General features: G+C 37.6%; 1 protein-coding gene across 1 annotated transcript in view; it reads left to right on the top strand.

Moving 5' to 3' along the window:
• AQR (aquarius intron-binding spliceosomal factor) overlaps positions 1-17,462 on the top strand; it is a 115,599-nt gene that overhangs the window by 44,464 nt on the left and 53,673 nt on the right. Inside the window, exons 14-18 of the mRNA XM_008017124.3 lie at positions 1,375-1,477; positions 3,718-3,838; positions 7,227-7,368; positions 12,095-12,273; positions 15,744-15,911. Of these exons, the coding sequence (XP_008015315.3) occupies positions 1,375-1,477; positions 3,718-3,838; positions 7,227-7,368; positions 12,095-12,273; positions 15,744-15,911 (713 nt within the window). The remainder of the gene's footprint in view (positions 1-1,374; positions 1,478-3,717; positions 3,839-7,226; positions 7,369-12,094; positions 12,274-15,743; positions 15,912-17,462) is intronic.

Here is a 17,462-nt window from a genome sequence, read left to right as displayed (position 1 = left end):
CTTTATTCAAAATCGTCAAAAACTGGACTACACAAATATCCCTCAACTGTTGAATGAATAAACATACTGTGTTGCAGCCATGTCATGAAATACTGCTCAGCAGCATAGAGGAACCAACTACAGATAAATATGCAGTGTGGGTGAATCTCAAATGCATTATGCTAAGTAAAAGCAGCCATTCAAAAGGCTACCTAAGACCAGGCATTGTGGCTCACACTTGTAATCCCAGCATTTTGGGAGGCTGAGGCAGGTGGATCACTTGAGCTTAGCAGTTTGAGACCATCCTGGGCAACATGGTGAAACCTTGTCTGTACCAAAAATACCAAAATTTAGCCGGATGTGGTGGTGCACACCTGTGGTTCCACCTATTCGGGAGGCTGAGGTGAGAGGATTGCTTAAGTCCCGGAGGTGGAGGTGACAGTGAGCTGAGATCATGCCACTGCACTCCAGTCTGGGCGACAGAGTGAGACTCGTCTCAAAAAAACAAGAAAAAAGACTAACTAATGTGTGGTTCCATTTATTTGACCCCCCGGAAAAGACAGAATTACAAATAGAAAACTGATTATGGTTGCTAGGCTGGGATGGAGAGTAGGATTTGCTGTAAATTAGCACAGGAATTTTGGGGAGGTGGAGAAACCAATTAAATAGTGGAAAGCTATGAAGCTCATGGTGGCAAATACTGGTTTTCCAAAATTCTAATTTTTCACATTCACGTGGAAGTTCAGATTTTATCGTTGACAGCAAGTATTGATAGTTGTTTTCCTTGAAGTTATAGTTATTTTATTCAAAATTTGAAATAAAAAAAAAAAATGCCATTTGTCCAAGGCTGTATAAACAGTTTGTCTTTTTTTTTTTTTTTTTTTTTTTTTTTGAGACAGAGTCTCGCTCTGTCATCCAGGCTCGGGTGCAGTGGCATGATCCCAGCTCACTGCAAGCTCACCTAACGGGTTCGCACCATTCTCCTGCCTCAGCTGGGACTACAGGCGCCTGCCACCACGCCCGGCTAATTTTTTGTATTTTTAGTAGAGACGGGATTTCACCATGTTAGCCAGGATGGTCTCGATTTCCTGACCCCATGATCCGCCCGCCTTAGCCTCCCAAAGCCCTGAGATTACAGGCGTGAGCCACTGCGCCTGGCCAGTATTAATATTTAAAAGTGTTCTTGGTGACTGCCCAGAAGGCACACTTGGGTACAATGAAAGGTTTGCAGAAAATATTTTGAGAACCCTGCACTAAAGCCTTAATTTTCATTGCTGATTTTTGATATTTGCTGCCCATGTCATAGTATTATATTTGTTTTTTTAAGCTATTTGTAAAAATACATGTTTCAAAAGTGAAGTTAATATGAATAAAATATTGTTATCTATTCTGCAGTTCAAACACGCTCCACCAGGTGGCATCATACCTCTGCTTGTTGCCAACTCTTCCTAAAAATGAAGACACAACTTTTGATAAAGAATTTCTCCTAGAATTGCTGGTAAATATTAATGTCCTCTAAATTTTGCATGTGGTTTTCCCTGCCTTTTTAAATCATTCTTAAAGATGTAGGTTCATATAGATTTTTTTGTGGGCCAAAGATTAGGTGGATAATTCCCATTTTCTTTTTGGAATTGTATTATCATTTGATTTTTATGAGATTTGTTTTCTCATCCATCTTTTGAATTTCTTTTCTCAAGTATTTTATCTCTTCAAACTACTTTCTGGATGAATCATTCTATTAGCAAGTATTTATGTGCAAATCACTTCATTGTGATTCTTTCAGTTCCTAAAAATTCCTGTGCTATTTTCTGACAATGTAAAACCTCTCATGAGTCATTTTTTTTGGATTAATAATAAATCTTTACAATAGAAAGAAATGAGGACTTTTTTCAGGAATTCTTCTTCTTTTTTTTTTTTTTTCTTTTTGATACCAAGTCTCTCTCTGTCGCCCAGACTGGAGTGCAGTGGCGTGATCTCAGCTCACTGCTACCTCTGCCCCCCAGGTTCAAGTAATTCTTGTGCCTCAGCCTCCCAAGTAGCTGGTATTACAGATGTGTGCCACCACTCCCGGCTAATTTTTATATTTTTAGTAGAAGATGGAGTTTTGCCACACTGGCCAAGCTGGTCTTGAACTCCTGGCCTCAGGTGATTGACTTGCCTCGGCCTCCCAAAGTGTCAGGTTTACAGGCATGAATCACCGTGCCTAGCCTTTTAACAGGAATTCTTCTAATGGGAAATAAGTTTGAGGATAATGTTGATCCTGTGCCTATTAAGGTCTTGTGGCTAGAATTTTATTCCTAAAATTTCCAACAAAAGAAAATAATTTTTAAAATGTATAGTGTGACAACATTATGTTTTGTTTCCTCCCTTTCCTAAAGGATTTCCTCAGGCTTCGGATTCTTCTAATATTCAATTTATGATTAAAAAGTTGAAACATACATATTGTTTAGCTATCATGGTTATTTTCTATAATTATACTATCTTCACTGAAGAGAATGTGATACATTTTAAGAATATGTCATTTTAGCATTACTAGATAAACACTTCTTTTTCTTTTTCTTTTTATTTTTTTTGTCCCCCAGGCTGGAGTGCAATGGCGTGATCTTGTTTCACTGCAACCTCCGCCTCCCAGGTTCAAGCAATTCTCTTGCCTCAGCCTCCGGAGTAGCTGGGATTACAGAAGTGCACCACCACGCCCAGCTAATTTTTGTATTTTTAGTAAAGACGGGGTTTCACCATGTTGGTCAGGCTAGTCTGGAACTCCTCACCTTAGGTGATCTGCCTGCTTCAGCCTCCCAAAGTGCTGGGATTAAAGGCATGAGCTGCTTCTCTCGGCATAACACTTACTTTCATATTTGACATAGATTATTAATATTAAGGGTACCTAGAGCTCATCATGGAAAGGAATATAGAGGGAGAAGACTAGGGTGATAGATTAATAAACTTCCCTAGATGGTATAGCTAGTTAGTATAAGAATGAAAATTAGGCCGGGCGTGGTGGCTCAAGCATATAATCCCAGCACTTTGGGAGGCCGAGACGGGCAGATCATGAGGTCAGGAGATCGAGACCATCCTGGCTAACATGGTGAAACCCCGTCTCTACTAAAAAAATATTAAAAAACTAGCCAGTCGTGGTGGCGGGCTCCTATAGTCCCAGCTACTCGGGAGGCTGAGGCAGGAGAATGGCGTAAACCCGGGAGGTGGAGCTTGCAGTGAGCTGAGATCCGGCCACTGCACTCCAGCCTGGGCGACAGAGTGAGACTCCATCTCAAAAAAAAAAAAAAAGAATGAAAACTATAGTCCAAGACCTAGAGCTCTTATTTTTTCTTAAATTGATTAATGCTAAGTGTCATGGTTTTTAAACTCTTGGCATGTACCAGGGACTTTGACACTATTTCATAATATTTCATTTCATTTTCATTGGAAACTTGAGATGTGTGGCACTTTATCTGTTTTACTGAAAAGGAAACTAAGGTTAGGAAGGTTAAAGTAACGTGCCCAGCTTTTACAGTACTCATAAGTAGAGGAGCTGGGGTTTGAACTCAGGTCTATCTGATTCCAAAGACCATCACCATTGGTTGGTTTCTCATCTTTGACCTATGGAGAAAATAGGAAAAAAAAAAAATCTCTTATTGAACTGCTACAATAACTGATAGGCATGAAACTTCTTTCATAAATTATTTTTATTGAAAAAAGATGCTTCTAACCTTCTGCATGAACTTGTTTCCTTTCTTTTAGGTATCTCGTCATGAACGTCGAATTTCTCAGATTCAGCAATTGAACCAGATGCCTTTGTATCCAACCGAGAAAATTATATGGGATGAAAATATTGTCCCAACTGAGTACTATTCTGGAGAAGGTATGGTGAAGAAATATGGATTCAGCTGTACAATGAAATAATTTCAGATTTGTCATTTATAATTGGAATTATAGACAGTGTACTTCAGTCCACTCTATACTTTGGGAAAATTTCCTGGTGCCCACAAGTTAACTTTAGAAGCTAGGAAAGATTTAGTATTTTGAATGCTTTGGCACTAAGGGTTTTTATTAAATTTAACTATATACATATCGCCCTGTAAAAAATATGACTATAAAGCCCTAAGACTGTTTTGGCTTTTTTGCTTGTTTGTATGAGACAGGGTCTTGCTCTGTCACCCAGACTGGAGTGCAGTGGTGCAACCTCAGCTCACTGCAGCCTCTGCTCCTGGGCTCAAGTGATCCTCCCACTTTAGCCTCCTGAGTACTTGAGACCACAGGCTTGCACCACCACACCCAGCTATTATTATTATTATTACTATTATTATTTGTATTTTTAGTAGAGACAAGGTCTGACCATGTTGCTCAGGCTGGTCTCGAACTCCTGAGCTCCAGCGATCTGCCCACCTCAGCCTCCCAAAGTGCTGGGATTACAGGTGTGAACCACTGCACCCGACCGTAAGACTGTTTTCAAGGAGACCTGATAATGCTTGAAGTATAGCTTTCATTGTGTCACTGTGATAGGCTGTGTTTGATAGAGCTTTTTTCAAAGGCTTTTTTTAGTGACTCTGTTGAATTCTATGTAAAGCCAGGTAATGATCACCAAAAAAAGGCGTTATCATTTATTGATAGTAAACCCTTAGTGTTGATCCAAAATGGTATTGCCTAGTTTGTTCATTTATTTCCCCAGATTTGGATCTAAACACTTTTCACTCATCCTCTGAGGATGAGAATTGGCTACAACTGAGTATATGTAAAAGTGCATTCAGATATATTTTGAAGGTATATTTCAAAAGAAATTTCAGGACATTTTTTGAACAATGGCATCATTAGTAGAAGAAATGTAACTGTTTTAAAGACATCGCAAGTATAAGTATTGGTATATTTACTTAAAATGGTTACTCTAAGACATATCCTAGAGCTATAACTCCGATAGACCCAGTGCACTAATATTGTGCTAGATTTCAGAACATAGGAAGTCTTCATATCTTTTTGTGTTCTTACAGTGGTTAATATGTTGCTTTCTCATGTCTAGGGATGCACACCTGGATGATAAAAGTATAAAGAAATTCAAGATAGTGATTGCTATAAAAGTCAGGAAATAGTTACTTTCAGGTAAAGAAGCTGTAACCAGGAAAGGGCACTTGGGAGGATTCTGGGATAGCTGACAAGGTGGTTACAAGGTTTCATTAAAAAAATGTCTTTTACTTTACTGGTACCTTCTATACATCCCTTTCTTTCTTTTTGTTTCTGCTGAAAAACCTGAGTTGTTTGATCATAGAGTTCCCACAGTCTATAGATTTTTCTGATTGAATACTCATGGCATATTGCAGCATGTTCCTCTGTTCTTTATTTTCCTTGCAAATTAGTACCACTTTGTGCAGAGGCTTGATCAGACTAAGGTTCTCCTTGGCAGGATTCTTGGTGGTGGTGTGTTCTTTCATCAGGAGGCACATACTGTCTGCTTGTCTCTCTTTTTGTACTACTAGTAGCTATTGATACTTAACACTTAGATTTGTTAATTCAGTGCGTATTGCAAATGCTGACATTTTAATTGTCATTTTTTTAAAGTAAAAATGTGCTATCGAAAGAAATTGAGTTAGATTACAAGTCAGAGTTTACTAATATAAATAATGTTAAATTTTTGTTCATCAATGTTGTCTTTAAGTTTATTTTATTTTTTGGTAGTATGGACAACAATGATGAGACTATGACTTATCAGTAAAATGTATTTTGGGATTTTTTAAAACCTTTTTGATATTGCTGCTAAGTGGTCACTTATTGTCGAAGAGAAATAGTGTTAAGTGAGAATAATGAAAGGAATATTGTTTATTTATATAGTCAGAGAAGGGGGAGTCTAGAATAACATACAAACAATGTCTTGTCCTTAAAGTTTAGCCAGAAGGCAAGTTCAGAGCACAATAATAGTCATCGGAGATTGATTTATGCAATGTAACGTAATAATTCAGTATTCATGCTAAATTTTGTCGTGCGCTAAATTTATGGTAACATTATTCACTTCAATATTTGCCAAATATAAATTAGGTGATAAGGGAAGAAGTTTTAAACTACTTGAAACTATTAGTACAAGTATCCTTAAATACTTTGAAGGAGTACTGTTTACATACACATCACTGGATGCAGATTACATGTCTTAATAAAACTCATCCTTTACCCTAATTCTTTTTTTTTTTTTTTTGAAATGGAGTTTTGCTCTTGTTGCCCAGGCTGGAGTGCAATGGCACGATCTTGGCTCACTGCAACCTTTGCCTCTTGGGTTCAAGCGATTCTTCTGCCTCAGCTTCCTGAGTAACTGGGATTACAGGTGCCCACCACGACACCCAGCCAATTTTTTGTATTTTTAGTAGAAACGGGGTTTCACTGTGTTGGCCAGGCTGTCTCAAACTCCTGACCTCAGGTGATCCACCTGCCTCGGCTTCCCAAAGTGCCGGGATTACAAGCATGAGCTGCTGTGCTCGGCCTCACCCCTAATTCTGGTTTTTTTTTTTTTTTTTGAGACGGAGTCTCGCTCTGTCACCCAGGCTGGAGTGCAGTGGCCGGATCTCAGCTCACTGCAAGCTCCGCCTCCCAGGTTTACACCATTCTCCTGCCTCAGCTTCCCGAGTAGCTGGGACTACAGGTGCCTGTCACCTCGCCCGGCTAGTTTTTTGTATTTTTTAGTAGAGATGGGGTTTCACCGTGTTAGCCAGGATGGTCTCGATCTCTTGACCTCGTGATCCACCCGTCTCGGCCTCCCAAAGTGCTGGGATTACAGGCTTGAGCCACTGTGCCCAGCCCTCACCCCTAATTCTTAATAGCCAACATTTATTAATCTGGTTTTAACATCTGTGTGAAAACAAAAATAAGTTGTTATAAGATATACTGCATTTCAGGCTTTCATTAGATTCTTATAGTTTTGTGGTGCCAGTGTTTTAATACAGAGAGCATTAAAAGAATAATTCAGGCCGGGCACAGTGACCTCACTTTGGGAGGCTGAGGTGGACGGATCACGAGGTCAGGAGTTCGAGACCACCCTGACCAACATAGAGAAACTCTGTCTCTACTAAAAACACAAAAAATTAGCCGGACATGGTAGTGGACGCCTGTAATCCCAGCTATTCCGGAGGCAAGAGAGTGGCTTGAATCTGGGAGGCAGAGGTTGCAGTGAGACAAGATTGTGCCATTGCACTCCAGCCTGGGCGACAGAGCGAAACTCTGTCTCAAAAAAAAAAAAAGAATAATTCAAATATGGATGTTTTTTTCCTTTTCAGGTTGTCTTGCTCTTCCCAAATTGAATTTGCAGTTTTTGACTCTTCATGACTACCTACTAAGGAACTTTAACCTCTTCCGCTTAGAATCAACTTATGAAATTCGGCAGGACATTGAAGATAGTGTCAGCAGAATGAAGCCATGGTTAGTAAATTTGTTCCACCTGTAATGCAGATATGCAGACAGTGACTAATAAACTTCTGTCAGAAACCTTATAAGTATATTTAGAAATAATATACCTGGCACAAAGGTGCCCTCTAAAGTAAGAGATATTTACTCTTTGAGACATTTTAAAATGTGAATTAACATACATCAAAAGTGCTAAAATATAAACCACATTTCTGGGTACTTGAGAATGGGGATGGGAGACTGGGGATAAGCGAGAAGACGTCATCATGCTCAGGAAGGGAAGGAGGAAATGTGGAGAGAGTAGGTCAGACCTTACTTAAAGGCTGATTGGAAGGCTAGGGGTTGGCCAGCAGGCCTGTACTAGGAGAGCAGGACAGTTTAAGTCCTGGAGGAAGCTTATGATAAAGGGGTGTTCCATTAATCCAGCTACTCTTGTCACTGTTGCTACAGTATTCTCAGTCAGCCTCTCTAGGGGAATGGACAGAGGATTAGGGCTGTTGCTGCACATTGCATGGGGTGGTACGTTAGAAAATCTTCTCTGTCTCTCCACCCATAGATTCTGTGGAAGAAAGTAAATCACCAGGATTTACTTTTAGGGCCAGTTGAATTGGTCTTGTTATTTGAGGAATTCTTCCACATAAACTCCACTCCCCACCTGCTAGCTCATGTCTGGAATTCCTTTAGCTAAGAAAAGTCTTTCATTCTGGTTGTTGTAGCAGCTCTGCATTACAAGAATTTGTAAGGTTAATTTGGTTTTATAGATACGGCTGACTTTAGGCAAATGCTCTTTATTCACTATTTCATTTGAAGTATGAAATTGATGGATACAAGTTACACATCACAAGTGATTACAAATGAGTAAAATACTATGAGGTGAATTTTTGTTACATTATATAATAGGACACCATGTATACATACATGATTATACTGCATTGTATGTGAAAAGCTGAACAGCTTTGGAATGTGAACTGACTCAGGTATCTTCCAGGCTTCTGCTTACTAATTATAGAGAGCTAACGCAGACACTGTGATTATGATCTATTTTTTCACTTCCATGTTTCATTTCATACAAAGTTCTATTTTTTAATTAATTATTATGTGAAAAGTTATTCTGGGTGAGACTATAAAATACAACACAACGCATTTTTGACTTAATAATCAGTTGAGTCAGTAGGCAGGCGAGCACTGCGAAATTTGTATACCCACTGGCTAATCATTCCTGCCCACAGCTTTGCTGAAATTGTTGCCCATTGTTTGTACCCTGAGGGAGTGCTTGATCAGGAAACTTCTTTACAATTTATGGTTACCTTGAGATTATATGCTCAGATTCTGGGCCTAATTTTGACCATTTGGCGAACTAGGGATTTATTAACTGGCAATTCAACAAATAGAATTCATTTATATTTTACTTAAATGCCAAGTGCTACAAAAATATTTCAGTTCTTTTGGTCTGTTAATAAAAAAATTAAATTATACCATTTTCTGGAGGGGAAGAAAATGTGACTTTTTGGAGCTAATTCATTCACATTTGTAATAATAGATTTTTCTAAATTTGTATTTTTAATGCCCATCACTGAAAATTATTAAAAATGTTGAAACCTAAAACGGGGGCCAGGCTTCTTTCTGTTTCATGTATTTTGAAGATGAGAACTAACAGGCATTTTTACTCATTTTATGGTTCCAATGATTATATGTTTTCAGGGTGCTGAAGCCCACTAACCAGCAGTAAGAGAGAATGTGATTAAGGGCCAGAAATCTATATTTTTTAATACTTCAAGTAGATAATATAAGAAGAGAAAGGGGTAAGGGGAGTAGATTAGTGGTTTCTTGGGTTTGGTAACAGGAATTGACTGCAACTGGACAAGAGGGATCTTTTTAAAGATGTTGGAAATGTTCCTCAACTGGATTTTGTGATGATGAATGCACAACTCTGCAAATTTACTGAGAACTATGGACTTGTGTATTTATAGGGGATAAATGTTATGGTATGTAAACTGTACTGCATTAAAGCTGTAAAAAATGGAGGAGGTGATAGGAAGTTGTATCACAGTGGTTTAGCCACTAAGTAATTCCTTTTAGACATTGTCCCAATACTAACCAAGCCATTGATTGCAGAACTTTATTTTTAATTAGTTTCTCTTTTTGGTGTTATGAAGTTCTACAATTTTTTTGTTGTGACATAAAGTCTTTACATAGGAGGCAGTTTATCTTTGTAGGTATGTCGTATTCTGCAGTACTTCCTAAATTTGGAGTGCTGCTTCAGTTTTTATGTTACACATTTCTCAAATACAACTTTTTAATACAAAAACTAAAGCACTAGTTAGACTAACATAAGAAGAAAGGATGGGCATTGGGATGTTAGTGGTTCTGGTTATTACAACTAGCTTGATTTTTTTTTTTTTTCCCTGCAATCCATAGCAACATCTTTTAAATGATTTAAATATGCTCTCTAAAGGAGGTTTTTGCATAGATATTATTTGTTTGCATGTTCTTAATTTTTTTTTTGAAATTGTAGCTTGTCCTAAAATGTATTCGAAACAGCTTATAGAAATACTTAAAATACAGAAAAGAAAATATTAACAATTGAAACGGTCTTTATGAAGAGGGTAAAAGGATAACAATATAAAATAAAACCAAGTAAAGAGGTCCTTCAGAAATGAAAGAGAAATAAAGACAGAAAAACAGAACAGAACAAAAACTGAGAGAGTTTATCATCACTAGACTGCCTTATAATAAATGCCAATGGAAGTTCTCCAAGCTGAAATACAAAGCTGCCAATTAGTAACATTAAGAGACCCTGAATAGCTAAAGCAATCTTGATCAAGAAGAACAAAGCTGGAGACATCATACTTCCTGATTTCAAATTATATTACAAAGCTACAGTGGTCAAAACAGTATGGTACTGGCATAAAAAAACACAGACCAACAAAAGAGAAAGCCCAGAAGTAAACCCACACTTGTACAATCATTTAATCTTTGATGCATGTGCCAAGAGTATACAATAGGGAAAGGAAAATGGTCTTGGGAAAACTGGATATCTACTTGTAAAAAAATGAAATAGGATCCCTATCGTACATGATACACAAAAGTTAACTGAAGATAGATTGAAGATTTTAACATAAGACCTGAACCCATGAAATTCCAAGAAGAAAACAGGGGAAAAACTCCATAACATTGGTCTTAGCAATGATATTTGGGTGATACCAAGAGCACAGGGAACAAAAGCAAAAATAAGTAAGTGGGGACCACATCAAACTGAAAAGTTTCTGCACCGCAAAGGAAACAGTCAACAAAATGAAAAGGCAGCCTTACAGAATGGAAGAAAATATTTGCAAACCATATATCTGATTAGAAGTTAATATCCAAAATATGTAAGGAACTCATATTGCTCAATAGCAAAAGACCAAATAACCCAATAAAAAATGGGTGAAGGACTTGAAAACATTTTTTGTGAGAAGACATACAAAGGACAGATAGATAAAAAGGTGTTCAACGTCACTAATCATCAAGGGAATGCATATCAAAACCACAGTGAGATATTCATACCTCACAACTGTTAGAATGACTGTTATCAAAAGTCAGAAGATAACAAGTGTTTGCAAGGATGTGGAGAAAAGGGAACTCTTATACGCTATTGGTGGGAATGTCAATTAGTACAGCCATTATGGAAAACAATATAGAGGTTCCTCAAAAAATTAAAAATCAGAGCTATCATGTGATCCAGCAAACCAACTTCTGAATGTTTATCCAAAGGAAATAAAATCACGATCCTGAAGAGATGTCTGCACTCTTGTGTTCGTTGCAGCATTATTCACAATAACCAAGATGTGGAAACAACTTAAGGGCTGAGTGGATAAAGAAAATGTGAAAATGTGGCGTGTGTGTGTACATATATAAAAACACACAATGGGATATGATTAACCTTTTAAAAAGAAGGAAATCCTTTTTTTGACAACGTGGATAAACCCGGAGTACGTTATGCCGCATGTATTAAGCCAGATACAGATAGACAAAAACTGATGATCTCACTTTACATAAAAATCTAAAAAAGGCAAATTCATGGAAGCAGTAGAAGGGCAGTTATGGGTTGTAGGTGGGGGAAATGGGGACATACTGGTCAAAGGGTCTAAACTTTCAGTTACAAGCTACGTAAGTTTGGAGATCTACTATAAAGCATAGTGACTATTATGTTTTATGTACTTGAAACTTGCCAGGATAGGTCTTAAGTATTCTTACCACACACACACAAAAATGATAACTGTGTTGGTAATGATACCACAGTGTATACATAGTTTAAAACATCACATTGTATTCCTTAAATATATACAATGTTTATTTGTCAAGTATACCTCAATAAAGCTGAAATAAAACTAAGTGTGCTGCATTATTTATTTCTTTGATAAAATGGCTCAGCCCCAGAACGCTCTTACATACATAGGGTTAGCTTTTTTCTTAGGTTGGGGAGGAGACATTCCTCTACTTCTGTTTCTTTTCTGGACCACATTTGCCTGTTTTATACTATCATGTACCTGTTTCATGCTATCATATATACTTTGTATACTTTGAGAGTTAAAGGTTTTTTGTTTTTTTTGTTTTTTTTTTTTAAGTTAAGAAATAGGGGTTACTAATATTAGGACTTAAATACTAGCTGAACGGTATTCCTACTTACTAGTTTTACTTGTCTAAAAGTTGGGGATAAATTATTTTTTGTTTGAGTAACCATCCATTTCTTTGGTTTTAGGCAATCTGAATATGGCGGTGTAGTGTTTGGTGGTTGGGCGCGAATGGCTCAGCCCATTGTGGCTTTCACTGTTGTTGAAGTGGCCAAACCCAACATAGGTGAAAACTGGCCAACCCGAGTTCGTGCAGATGTTACCATAAATCTGAATGTCAGAGATCACATCAAAGATGAATGGGAAGGTAATTCTGTATTTCAAAAAGTGACATTACCTTTTGCCTTGTTATGAACTTTCACTTAGAGCATTAACAAAGTACTTTTACTAAATGTTACCCTTTTAAGCTTTTATTAAACTTTATCCTTGAAATTTGATTTAAAGAATAGCAACTTTCTAATTATTAGTTTTAAAAATACCAGGGATCATACAAGAATATTTAGGTATCTTAATATTTTAATAAAAAGTATAAAATTGCATACATATCAAAGTTTTGAAAACTGAAGTTTGCAAAGACTAGAGGAGAGCATTTTAAGTCTTAAATTTAGCAAGATAATATTTATGGATTTGTGGGATCAATATAAAAGAATAAAAATATTAGCATTCACCAAAGAGTGGGGAGAAAGCCCACATATAACATGCAGACATGCAGAGCAGTAAGGAAAATTGGTATTTTTCCAAAAATAAAGGCCAAGGTGAAAAGAATAGAAATGCATACACTTTGTGGAAAATAAAAATACAAAATCAAAATTAGGCAAGCTCAAAAAGAATGTGGGGGTGGGCGGGGCTATAGTGAAACAACTCAGAAATAAATAATAGTTTATTTGCACCTAAGGCAGAAAGGCTAAAGAATCAGTGAAATCAAATGTACTCAAGGATATATAATAATTGCAAAGAAATTAAAGGAGTTATTCCTCCTATTTTTTGCTAGGCAAGATTTTAAGGATGAGAGTTCCATGTCAAAATTAATTTGTTTTGGAGGCAGATATGTTCAAAATTACTAAGTTCAATAGAGTTAAAATGGTAAGACCTCTGCCAGAAGTGACATATGAACTGATTTCTATTAGGCAGTTTTATATTTTTCTCCCAGCTGTCCTGTGAGAGGTCTTACTTGATGCCCTGTTTTGAGAAACAGTAGTCAGTAGGTTTTACCTCCTTTTACTTTCTTGGCATGCCAGAAGGAAAGGGATAGCCCCTTAATGGATCTGTTTTCAGAAATTATTACTACCAGTGTAGCTGTTTATAATCATGGGAACTATATTGTTATCAAAGAATTCTGAAGGAATCCGGCAACAAAGCTAGCCAAATGTTTAACAAGTGCCTACGGTACTGGGTAGAGTTTGTGACAGATTGTTTTTATGACTCTTGTATTCTTCAAAAGAGTTTCATTCTGTGTATTACTCATCCAGAATAATGTGCACCTTTACTATTGCTGAACCCCGAGAAAGCCATTAGGTTGCTGGAGAAGACCTCATATTTATTATTCCTTGAAGCTTAAGGAGATATTAAACACTGTTTTACACAGTGGGAAATAAACTGAGATAACTTACTGCGTACCCCCAGAAGTAGTAAATGGTTGGAATTTTGTTTATTTTAATGGACTCTTTATAGGAATTTATAGATGAGAGGTCCGCATTTTGGTGTTAAGGAAAACAAAAGGATGTTTAAAAACAGGCCACATTCCCCATTACTGACTGCTTTCAGAAGGATATGAGGCAGTCTTTTTTTCTTTTAAACATCAGCCTCTGGTAGAATGAGAAATGGAATGGGTACATTTTGATGGGCAAGATAGGGCACTATAGGGCATTGTGGGATGAGTGATAGTCTGGGGTGTGATGGAGAGAAAAGTGTTTTCTGGGAGGCCTGGGCCAAAAACCAGCCCCTATATTGATCACAGATAGGATAGCCAAATAGAAAATGGGAGCAAAAAGGAGAGATTCTGTAAACAATAATGATTTTTTTTTTTTTTTTTTAATGACAGAATCTCACTCTGTTGCCCAGGCTGGAGTACAGTGGCACAATCTCGGCTCACTGCAACCTCCACCTCCCGGGTTCAAGCAATTCTCTGCCTCAGCCTCCCGAGTAGATGGGATTATAGGCACCCACCACCACGCCCAGCTAATTTTTTGTATTTTTACTAAAGACGAGGTTTCACCATCTTGGCCAGGCTGGTGTTGAACTCCTGACCTTGTGATCCACCCGCCTCAGCCTCCCAAAGTGCTAGGATTACAGGCATGAGCCACACCGCGCCCGGCTGAATATTGTTTTATAAAAGTAAATTTTAAAGATTATTAAACTAAATACCATAAAACATTCCTCTTCTCCCTTTGAAAAGGTGTGAACCTCAAGCCCTTATCTTCTTCAATATTCTCACTTAAAGTTAAGGAAACAGAATTCATGAAATGGAAATGCCAGATTTGCTCCAGAAAGCACGGCTAGGATAGTGTGGATACAAATGGTTGCAAGGACAGAGAGAGTTGAGCTCATTGAAATGTAGGATTTTAAAAAATGTGGATCTAAGATGTCCCAGAAGAAAGTGGTTTGCTTTAGGAAGGAACAAGAGGTCATCCCTCAGTGATGCGAAAAAGTACCTCCTATCTTGGTAGAGGATAAATGACTTCTCAGGACCACTTCTTTGACTTTAAGACTTAGAAGTTTTAATGAGCTGTACAGATCAGATGTCACACAAGTAATACAACTCAGATAGTAGAACCGTTCCCATTCATTCTCATTACTACTCTTGCTGCTTTGCACAGGATTTATTGGGAAATAATTAAATCAGTATTATGAATAGAGTTATTATTTCTACCTTTACCCATACTCTAACCAGTCCCCCAATTAAAACAAACCAAAATATTTTCAGTACTATTGGCCATATACCTACATTGTTGATTTGATTTCATTGTGTTTATTGTTAACAAGGTTATGAGCAAGCAGACTGTTTACATTTACATTTATGTCATATAATGGCTAACAAAAGCATTGGAAATGGAATGAAGATTAAGTGGTGTAGCATTACATGCTGTGAGGTCTAATTTTATATCCTTGTCTTCCAGTTTCTCTACTTTTAATGGAACTGGGAAGCCCATTGAGTTCATTATTGGGTCTAGTGACCAAGAAACTATGGACTTTGGCACAAGTGTCCTATTTCTTGACATTCACTTATAAAAATGTTCAGTATTTGCCAAATATATTCAGCCATCTTTCTCAAAATCGTATCTGTAAACAATACTTTTTTGCCTTGATGAATTATTCTTGAGTTGACCTGTTTTAGTGAAATACAATTAGGCTGTCTTTGGAATGACACTGATAGATAGTTTAAACTGATATTAAAAACCTGCTAAATATGCTATGGATGGATTATATGCCAGCCATATTTTTGGTTACTTATTAAGAATGTTAAAAATAAGAATGATGACGAACATCCAATTTTGGAGCTGTAGCATGACTTGGAGGGCTTATTCAGTAATATATTCATGGCATGAATGTTTCTAATTTTAATATAAAGAGGTTTTCATTTCAATTAATGCTATGAAATATTGAGTATTAAAGATTATAGAAAAGCCCATAATTGTGTTATAATGCGATAATAATCATTGGTCACTCATGATATCTCTCTACCAAAGATAAGAGGTAGAGAGGCAAATAAGAATTTGCCTACAAAAGACTGAAAACAATGAAATTCTAATAAATGAAAATGTCTTTATGTCTTACCAGGTCTTCGTAAACATGATGTATGCTTTTTAATTACTGTACGTCCCACAAAACCTTACGGCACTAAGTTTGACCGGAGGAGACCTTTTATTGAGCAGGTTGGCCTGGTTTATGTCAGAGGCTGTGAAATTCAGGGCATGCTGGATGACAAAGGACGTGTCATTGAAGATGGTATGGTGGCATATATTTTTGAAAGAGTATGTGTATAGAATGATAAATTTCTTTGCCTTTTTTCCTTTTTTTGCTTCTTAGATAATATTTTTTAGTTGTTTTACCTATTAAATTGACACAAAAGATTTTGTATCAAATATGTCTAGGGTACCTACCATGCAGTTTTAGATATAGGTAACATGGTTTCAAAACTTTTTTTTTCCCTGAGACAGAATCTCACTGTGTCACACAGGCTGGAGAGCAGTGACGCAGTCTCAGCTCATTGCAACCTCTGCCTCCTGGGTTCATGCGATTCTCCAGCCTCAGTCCCACTAGTAGCTGGGACCATAGGCATGTGTGACCATGCCCAGTAAATTTTAGTAGTTTTTGGTAGAGATGGGATTTCCCCATGTTGCCCAGGCTGGTCTCAAACTCCTGAGATGAAGCAGTCCACTTGCCTCGGCCTCCCAAAGTGCTGGGATTACAGATGTGAGCCAGCACCGCACCCGGCCAGTTAAAGAACTTCTATGTTAGATATTGGAAAGGACAGTATCTTTTTTTTTTCTTTTTTCCCCCAGTGTCATCCAGGCTGGAGTGCAATGGCGTGATCTCAGCTCACTGCAACCTCTGCCTCCCAAGTTCAAGCAATTCTGCCTCAGCCACCCGAGTAGCTGGGATTACAGATGCCTGCCACCGCGCCTGGCTAATTTTTGTATTTTTAGTGGAGACAGGGTTTCACCATGTTGGCGAGGCGGGTCTCGAACTCTGGGACAGGACCTTTTGAAATCATCTTTATTCAAAGCTTTTTAAAATATATAATACTTGACTTTTTTTTTTTTTTAAGAAACACTAAATACTTCTTACAGTTGTCTAAGCTTTTTTGTGTTGAATGGTATATTTTTTCTTCTTAAATTTGACTGTTTTAATTCATTGTAGTGGTGGTTCTTAATTGGGAACAATACTGTCCTTCGTTTGGAAATGCATAGTGATATTTAGGTTTTCAAATGACTGGGATAGAGGTGAGGAATGGTAGGCTCTTGGCCTTAGGTAACTATGAGCCAGGGATGCTAAATATCAGAACAGAACTAAAAGAATTACCCTGCATAAGATGCCAACTTTACCTCATTTAAAAATACTGCTTTACAAAATTAGTTATTTGATTTCTTATGTGTATCACTTATTATCCCTTTGAAATTCTTTCTTCTGTTGTCCTGACTTCCTTTATAATACTTATTATTAAATTACAACTGCATACATGTCTAGTGCTTATTTTATAATTTGGTTGTTAAACTTTTTTTTTCTTGAGACGGAGTCTCGCTCTGTCACCAGGCTGGAATGCAGTGGCGCAATCTCGGCTCACTGCAACCTCCGCCTCCTGGGTTCAAGTGATTCTCCTGCCTCAGCCTTCCTAATAGCTGGGACTACAGGCACCTGCCACCATGCTGGCTAATTTTTGTATTTTTAGTAGAGACGGGGTTTCACCATGTTGGCCAGGGTGGTCTCGGTCTCTTGACCTCATGATCCACCAGCCTCTGCCTCCCAAAGTGCTGGGATTACAGGCATGAGCCACTA

Source organism: Chlorocebus sabaeus, chromosome 26 (assembly GCF_047675955.1).
Source record: "Chlorocebus sabaeus isolate Y175 chromosome 26, mChlSab1.0.hap1, whole genome shotgun sequence".
In the NCBI taxonomy this organism is placed as follows: domain Eukaryota; kingdom Metazoa; phylum Chordata; class Mammalia; order Primates; family Cercopithecidae; genus Chlorocebus; species Chlorocebus sabaeus.
This window is presented reverse-complemented; position numbering and strand designations above follow the sequence as displayed.